Here is an 8,758-nt window from a genome sequence, read left to right on the forward strand (position 1 = left end):
GGAAGCAGGCTCCCCGCTGAGCAGAGAGCCCTATAGGGGCTCGATCCCAGGACCCTGGGACGATGACCTGAGCTGAAGACAGAGGCCGTAACCCACTGAGCCACCCAGGCATCCCTAGCTCAGGATCTTTATTAACCACATGACTCCTGGGGATTCTAATGGGGTACCCTCAGGCCACGACCCAGCACTCTCCTCCGAAGTTCTTGGCTGAGCAGCTTCTGTTCCCTGCGGGCACCCTGCAGCACGCTCCGGTTCTCCTGGGCCCTCCGGATCAGATAGGGGATCACCTCCTCCAGGGAACCATAAGGGATGGACTTATACACCGCATAGCCGGCCTGCCCTGTAGGGAGATTGTTGGCAGGGTATGAACTCATGTTTGGGGAGAGACCCCACCTGGAACAGAGGCTCTCATCTCTGAGAATGTGACAGACTAGGTGAGTTGGACAAAATTCCCAATGAAAAAAACTTAAAATCCTGCAGTAAACATTTAGAAAATGTTCCCAAAGTTATTAAAATACTGCCAAAAGGGTAAGGAATTTAGTAATCCAAGGATTAAGAGAAAATGAGAACCCAAAAAGGGAAGGATGCAAGGAAACACTTCCACCCTGAAGGCAAAATTTGATGACTTCATAGAATGGAGGGGGTACAGAAATTGAGGCCTAGAGTCTGACCAGGGTGACTCGTAAAGGAGCATTTCCTCAAGTTAAGCTGCACCCTCAGTGTCAGAGTTAACCATAAATCAACACTCCCACCTTCCCCAGCTCACAGGGAATAGTAGCCTTGACCATAAGTAGAGCAAAGAAAATAAAAGCCCATCTCTGAGAGATCAAAGCCATGGATTAGCCTCACATATTTGTAGCTCAAACTTGCATCATGGAGATGCTTCTGGAAATCTCAAGCTCTGAATATAAGGTAAAGTGGTTCTGTACCCCTTAGCACCTGGCAGAAGAAAACATAAATCTTCTGGTCTCAGACCCCGGGGAGACACAATCAAGATAACAAAGCACATAGGAAACATGATCAAAAACTATCAAAAGCGAGAGACAGCAGGCTTAGAGAACAGGCAAGCAAGGCCTTCAGATATGGGAGCAACAGATCTATCGGGAAGAGTCTGGCGGCTGGGCCAGCTGCAGGCTCTGGAGGGGAGCCTGGGCAGGTGCTGGTTGGGAGTGGGAGAAGGGATCTGGCTAGGAGGGGATGAGGCCGAGGGCTAGGTGGGGCATGGTATTGGGGAATGGGGAGAATAGCCCATCCACATACCCAGTGCCAAGGAGACGTGGTCACACATCCCTAGAAGTTGTCCAAAACAGACAGGCCCGTCCAGAGGAATGCCCAGCTCCCACATGCTATAGAGAAGGCCACATCATCAGTCCACACAGTGGCTGGATCCAGAGCTGACAGTCAGCCATTATGCACTCATATGGCTGTTCCAGTTACTAAAATCTTGAAGTACTTCCAAACTCAGTGATAAATAACCACTACTCTCGGGCCCGTGAAAGCTCCCCGGTGAGTCCCAGCTCCTTCCCTGGAACCCGCAGACTTCCCTGTGCCCCAGCAAATAAGGAGCAATACCTTGTTTAGCCGGGGTCTACAGGGGGATAAATATTTTAATAGCCTCCCCTGCATCCCTGTGAATGCATCATCGTCCCTGCTCCTATTCCATGTCCACCACCCTCTGCCCACCCCTGGCAAGGGAGAGGAATCGAGGGGTCCTCCTTGTGGGGACCCGTTTCCCATCCCTCTACGTACCGCTTGGTTGCCTGGCGAACAGATTCTTCATTGTGGGAAGCCACCATGAGGTGGCACATGGGGCCACGGTGGGACACATGGGTCAGCATCAGCTCCAGACAGCGGCTGTAACTGAAGGGAGACTCTCTGTTCAGCTTAGGGCTCCTGGTAGTTAAAAGTCAGGCCCCAGGGACTCAGGATTCCTCTCCTTGGAGTTGGGGTGCTTAAGGGCAAGTACTCTGGGATCAGAGGGTACCCCCATTTCCCCTCCACCAGGTGCAGGGGATAGCCCTTCTCTGAGCCTGTTTCCTCTCTTGTAACGATTCAAATTCACCTCACAGCCCCGTTGAGGATGGAGTAAGATGGGGGTGTCATAAAGCCCTTGGCTTGGTGGCCGACTCAGAGCAAAGGGTTACATCGCGTTCATGAGATGACATTTACCTAAGGTCATTCACAGCAGCGTTGACCACAGAACATGAGCAGCAGTAACGTAACGGTCAGTGGGGCCCGGCTCAAAGGAATGACGGCGCACAAAGGCTCGTGGAGCGCCCGGCACCAAAGAAGGGTGAGGACACTCTGGGGCTCTGATACAGAAGGACAAACTGACTGGCAAATGCTTTCCCGGCTTGCTGCTGGCTGTGTGTCACCCTAAGGACAAGGTGTGGTACATCCATACAGTGGGATATTATTTTAGACATAAGAGGGAATGAAGTACTGATTAGTGCGACAATGTGGTTGAACCCTGAAAACGTTACACTGAGTGGAACAGGCCAGACACCAAGGCCATATGTTATGACCATACATATGACTCCATTGGTATGAAATATCCAGAAGAAGCAAATCCATAGGGACACAAAATGGATTAGAAGCTTCCAGGGCCTGAGGGGAAGCAAATGGGGAGTGACTGCTAATAGACATGGTGATGAAATGTTCTGGAATTAGTGGTGATGGTTGCAAAACCTTGTGAATATATTAAAATCCCTTGAATGGTACACTTCGAAATGGTGAATTTTATGGCATGTGAATTATAACTTAGTAAGAAATAATCAGATGTGATTAAGCCCGTGGGGCACAACCGTATGTAGGAGCTCTCATGGGCCTCGGGTGTGAGCCTAGCTTCCAGCCATGGCGTGGCCCCTTGCCCTGTGAGCTTGGGTCAGTCCCTGTGGCTCTGCAAACCTCTCCTGAATCTAGCGGGAAATGGAAGTAGATTTTTAAGCTTTACAAAGACTGGGCCTGGGGACCACCTTAGTTGGGAATGGGACCAGGACCAGGGTCTAGCCCAGGCCCTGATCTAAATCAGGTGATCAGAAAGTATGTGGTAAAGGAACAGTTTGCTTCTTCCCAGGGTCCTGGGATGGGGATCCAAGGAGCTCACCCATGTTTTGCTCCCAGCACAGGGTGATTTGAGGTGAGTAAGAATGCAGGTTCCAGAGTCAGTCTGCTCAGTTCAGAACTTGGTCCTGCCACTTACCAGCTATGTGACCTTGGGTAAGTGATTCTACCTCTTCACGCCTGGGTTCCATCCTCTGTGAGATAGGTGTTGGGTGGGGGGGGGCGGTTATGATAATAGTACCTACCACTTGGGGGTTGTTTATGTATTCAACAGATGTGTTCTGAGCACCTGTCACGTAGCAGGCACAATTCTAAACACGGGATGCTCAACAATGAACAAATCAGAAACCCAGGCCCTCCTGGGCCCACACTCTCAAGGGAGAGACAATTTGCCATTGAATATGAAAGTGTGTAGAATCTCAGATGCTGGTAGGCGCTAAGGAGGGAAAGCAAATTCAGGAAGAGGGTAGGTGTGGGAGTTCTCATTTTTGATAGGGAGGGCAGGGAAGGCTCCCCAAGGAGGTCCCAAAAAGTAGAGACCCAAGAAGGTGAGGGATTGAAGCAAGAAGCTGTCTGGAGGGAGAACGTTCTAAACAGTGGGAACAGGAAGTACAAAGGCCCTGGGGGTCATCAAGGAGGCCAGTGTGGAGGAACAGAGTGGGCAGAAGAGAAGTTGAGGTGACAAGACCAGGTCATGCGGGGCCTGGGGGCTGCTGTAAGGATTTGGGGTTTATTGAGGGGCAGTGGGAGCAATGGGAGGGTTTTGAACTGAGCAGGGAAGGGGATTTGACTTAGATATTAGCATGCGCCTTCTGGCTGCCTGTGGGGTACAGACTGGGGTGGTGGACAAAGGAAGGAGCAGGGAGCCCAAAGAGGAGGTGGGAAGAGAAGATGTCCTGGACCAGGGAGAGGAAGTGATATGGGGACATACAGAGGCTGCATGATGGACAGTGCGCTGGGATGAAAGGTTATGATTTATCTCCGAGGCCTGTCTGGCCCAGTCCTACCTCCGACTGGTAGCCTCATAGTCTGGCTGAGTGGGGTCTTCTGTCCCTTTGTGCCGAGCCACCTGTCTCTCCTTGTCCAGATATGCCCCTCGTACCAACTTGACTCCGAAGGCCAGGCCAGCCCTGTCAGCAGCCTCCGCGGCCTGCCTCAGCCGCTCGTGTGTGTCCTGGCGGGGCACCCCGGCAGCTTCGGGTCAGGGCCCCGGGACCCCAGCCCACGGGCCCCCACCGTGCACCACACACCTTCAGATAGGCCTGGTAAGTGTTCCACACCCAGGGCCCGCCTTCCCCAGGACTGTTCCAGCGCCTGGCCAGGGCATCCACCAGCAGAGAGAGAGCCGGGTTCAGGAAGGTGTACTCAGCGTCCACCAGGAGCCTCACATGCTGGGCCCGGGCGTGCTGCGGGTGGGAGGGACCGCGGTCAGGCCTTGGGGTGCCTGGCATGCGCGGGGGGACAGGCCACGGCCGGGGTTACCTGGACCACCCGGTGCAGGCGGCTCAGAGAGGCCTGGAGATGCCGGTTTTGCTCTGCGCTGAGGCAGGAGACCTGGAGATCCTGGGGGAGCAGCAGAGGAGGTGACGTGTCCTTCCGGGGCCCGTGTCTCCCCTCCCCCACCACCCAGAAGGGAGACACGTTTAGAAATTGTTAGATGTAGGAAATGAAGCCGTATCACATAGATACTATCTTTTTAAAAGATTTTACTTATTGGGGTGCCTGGGTGGCTCAGTGGGTTAAAGCCTCTGCCTTCAGGTCAGGTTATGATCTCAGAGTCCTGGGATCGAGCCCCACATCAGGCTCTCTGCTCAGCAGGGAGCCTGCTTCCTCCTCTCTCTCTGCCTGCCTCTCTGCCTACTTGTGATCTCTGTCTGTCAAATAAATAAATAAAATCTTTAAAAAAAAAAAGATTTTTTTTTTTCCGGAGGATTGTCTCCCCCTGGCTGGGGGGCAGAGTCTTGGGGGGTCCTGGGGAGTCAGTAACTGGTGAGACTTCCTACATAAAACGGCCACCCTCAGAGAAGGCCTACTCGCTGCTGGTGCTATTTCGGGTACCTCACCAAATATTTAACTCACCCAATCTTCACTTCTGTCTGAGGTAGGGACTGACACAGAGGTTGGGAGGGCTATCTCTGAAATGGGGGCAGGAAAGGGAACAGGTTTGGGGAGACACTGAAGCCAGGGTGGGATCTGGTAGGTGTGAGGGGTCTGGAGAATGTCCAGGGGCTCAGGGGAAAGGCTGGGACTGGAGACAAACATGGGCCTCATGAGTGGGGAAACTCCCCCAGTGGGGAAACTGAGGCTACAGCGTGGGTAAGAAGACCCCATCAAGGGGAGGAAGGAGTGAGGAGGCGGGAGCCAGGACCTAGACTTGGGGAACTGCCATATTGAAGAGACAGGCAGAGAAGAACCTAACAAGGAAGAAGAATGAGCTAGCGGAGACGGAAAGGGAGAGCCAGGTTTTTGTATTAGGGACGCCAATGGCCAGGAGGGGGGGTTGGAATAGTACATGGAAATAAAAAGAAACGAATGAACGAATGAATGAATGACCAAACCAAAACCCCACTGGCCTAATCATAACTTCCAGTTGATTGACCAAATACTGATAACTTTCTTCTAGTTGGTAAAGAGCTAACTGTCTCACTCCCTCCTCTGAGAGCTCCCAGCCCCCAGGCCCTCGCCTAGGAGCCCCAGATGACCCACATATTCCATCCATTCCAACCACACCCCAGTGCTACAGCCACATTTATTTCCGATTGTTCCAAGCCTGGGGAGTAGCAGTAGTTACACAGTTGGAACATCCCACTTGCAAGCAGTGCCTGCTACATCCAAAGAGTACAGAGAACTCTGCTTCCCCCCCGGCCCCCCTCCCCACATTCCCCACCAACCATCCATTCTCTCCCAGCCTGAGATCCTTACCTGCCCAGAGTCCATGGCTTCTGCCAGCCTCTCGGGGCTCAGCTCCAAGGAAGCCCCTGGTTTTCTGATGCAGGAGGTTAGCTCCTTCTGGAATGGGGTGGTGGGTGGAGTGGTGAGGGGAAGCTGGTCGGCAGCCCTACCCTCCCGCCCCCATCTTGCCCGTCCCTTACACAGAGCCGAGCGCTGGTCAGTGCCGTCACCTTCAGCTGCATGAGGATGTTCCCAGTTGGGCCAGGGGTATCCAGGAGGCCACGTGACAGGTCCACACACCGAAGCATAGCACTGAAGTTCCCTTCATACCAGGCCTCACTGCCCCAGCCAGCGGGCATTAGCTTCAGGAGCCCACCCATCCCCTTTCTGCCAGCCTCCCCGCCTCCCCGGGCCTGGCCCCTACTCACCCCGTCTTGACAGCTGAGTCTGGCTCCTCTTCAGTGGGTACTGCCAGCAGGGGCCGGAGGCCTAGGGCCTGGAGCTGTTGGACGCAGCCCCTCACCTCGTCTGCTGTCTCACCAGCCACAAACTGCCCGTAGATAGACGCTCGGAGAAGGGCACCCGAGAGCCGGGAGCCCAGGAGTCGCCGAGACCAGGCCTGGAGCTGGAGTGACAGAGAGCAACGGCTCAGAGCCCAGCCCGGGGTTGCCCGAGGCCAGTCCCCAGGGTCCCTGCTCACCGCCAGGCCATGTGTGACCAGAGGGGGCCAGGCACACAGCCGCAGCACCAGCAAAGCTCGTGTCAGTTCTCCTGTGCCTTTGAGGTGAAAAGCCCCTCCATCAAAATTCAAGGGCTTCCAGCCCCCAGCGGAGGGTCCAGCTTGGGAACAGAGCACACGACAGGTCCGAAGCATCATGAATCCCTAGCCGTTTCTAGAGCAAGTAAAGGGGCTTTGGGGGCAGGTCTACCAAGTGCCCCTTGCCCAGCCAGGGGCAGTGACTGATTAACGAGGCAGTAGCCAGGGCAAGGTGAATCTTTTAGGATCATAGGCTCCTTGGGGGGCAGTTAATTATTAACTGATGGGGACAGAGTTCAGAATAACGGGGACAGGAATGGAAAGCCCCCCAAATAGCCCCCCAAACCCCTCAGCAGAACATCTCACGATGGTTAGATGCCCACCGTGGGCCAGTGGGTGCTAAGGGAGAGCAGGGGTTCTGGAACAAGGATCTCTGGGTTCAAGGCGATTTGGTTTTGTGATCTTGGGAAAGTTACTCAATCTTGCTTATTACAATTACTACATCTCTGGATGGGAAAGATGGCAATGTTACTGAATCAATTTGAAAATGCACATAGCCTGTAATCCAGCTGTTCCAGGCTGAGCATACATCTTAGAGAACCAGGTTGTAGCCATAGAGAAACAGGTACAGGGAGGAATAGTCACAGCTGCATGGTTTGCAATGGCCACAAACCACCCAAATTTCCATCAACTGGAGAACGAGTAGAGATATACCCTGGTCTACAAGGGCATCCTGTGTGGAATACTATATGGCAGTGAAAAAGGAACAGACTTCTGATGCGTCCAACCCCATGGTTAAATCTCACATGCACAGTGGTGAGTGAAAGAAGACAGACACTGAACAGGACATGCTGCATTAGTCCGTTCAATACACTTGAAAGCAGGGAAAATGAAAGAACAGTAGGGTTAGGAATATGCACGTGGGTGGCCAAACCATACAGACAAGACAAAAAAAGACTATCTCAAAAGTCAGAGAGGTGGTTACCTCGGGCGATGGGGGGAGCTGTAACTGGGTTGGGGCTCTTGGGAGCTTCCCTGTCCTTTTTTCTTAACCTGATAATTCACAGTTGTTCCCATTCTAAGTATTTTTTTAAAAGATTTGATTTATTTATTTGAGAGAGAGAGGGTGGGGAGAGAGGGGGAGCACATGTGGAGGGGAAGGGCACAGGGAGAGGCAGACTCCCACTGAGCAGGGACCCCCCCCAATGTGTGGGCTCAATCCTGGGACCCTGGGATCATGACCTGAACCAAAGGCAGACACTTCACCAACTGAGTCACCCAGGTGACTTTTTTCATGCCCTACACCTACATTTTATACTCCTGAATGTACATTTCACAATAAAACAAAAAGGAAACGCGAATCATAGTATTAGTCTCCTGGGGCTCTATGAGGGGTTCTGGTGAGTTCACGAGCTCACACAGCCTGACCCACGAAATGAGCTCAGTAAGGACCGGTAAGTACTGTGTGTGCACAGTCTCCCTAGTGTCTGTGCTCCCAGTGAGGTATACATTGTTCATCACTCCTGGGTTTGGGGATCCCCAAAACCACCTCAGGCTCAGTAATTCACTAGAAGTACCCCCAGAACTCAGAAGAGCTATTTTATTCACAGTCATGGTTTACCTCAGTGAAAAGATATAGATTAAAAAAAGCAAAAGGAAGAGGCCCACGGGATCCAGGTGACCCCGGGCACCAGCTTCTAGTTGTTCTCTCCCAGGGCCACTGAGCAAACAGCGCTCAACGCTTCCAGACCCAGTGCATGATGACACACCCAGAGGACTGCAGCCAGTGGCCTTCATATGAGCCCTGGTGTCCAGGCTTTCTACTGGGGTGTCATTCACATAGTCCCAGCTGTCCTCTGATATGACTGACATTGGTGTCCAGCTCCTCCAGAGGTCAAGCTGACACTGTATGTCCCAGGTAATCAAAAACACTCTTACCAAGCAAGATATTCTAAGAGGTTACCTCCCAGGAACTGGGCAAAATTAATCCTTCACTGTATAACCCCTAATTCACAGGCGTTGAAAGCAGAGGCTCAGAGAGGTAAA

At 52.9% G+C, this 8,758-nt stretch overlaps 1 protein-coding gene across 1 annotated transcript; it reads right to left on the reverse strand.

The window, feature by feature from the left end:
* Window positions 1-19: 19 nt before the first annotated feature.
* Window positions 20-6,924, reverse strand: PRODH2 (proline dehydrogenase 2). Its single transcript, XM_047709567.1, has 10 exons — window positions 6,656-6,924; window positions 6,384-6,580; window positions 6,156-6,294; window positions 5,986-6,072; window positions 4,546-4,626; window positions 4,314-4,469; window positions 4,071-4,237; window positions 1,750-1,860; window positions 1,261-1,346; window positions 20-340 (listed from the first exon to the last, which is right to left on the reverse strand). The coding sequence occupies exons 1-10, from the start codon at window positions 6,830-6,832 to the stop codon at window positions 156-158; spliced, it is 1,386 nt and encodes a 461-aa protein (XP_047565523.1). The 5' UTR covers window positions 6,833-6,924; the 3' UTR covers window positions 20-155.
* Window positions 6,925-8,758: the final 1,834 nt, after the last annotated feature.

The sequence above is a fragment of the Lutra lutra genome, chromosome 17 (assembly GCF_902655055.1).
Source record: "Lutra lutra chromosome 17, mLutLut1.2, whole genome shotgun sequence".
NCBI classification, from domain to species: Eukaryota; Metazoa; Chordata; class Mammalia; order Carnivora; family Mustelidae; genus Lutra; species Lutra lutra.

Bases quoted from the DNA above. Each gene is read 5' to 3' on its own strand.
- PRODH2 (XM_047709567.1), bottom strand. From the start codon at position 6,832: ATGATGCTTCGGACCTGTCGTGTGCTCTGTTCCCAAGCTGGACCCTCC. The intron at 6,581-6,655 runs GTGAGCAGGGAC...CTGTCACTCCAG, and splicing joins TGGTCACACATGGCCTGGCG to CTCCAGGCCTGGTCTCGGCG. The intron at 1,861-4,070 runs GTAGGACTGGGC...GTCTCCCTTCAG, and splicing joins TATGAGGCTACCAGTCGGAG to TTACAGCCGCTGTCTGGAGC.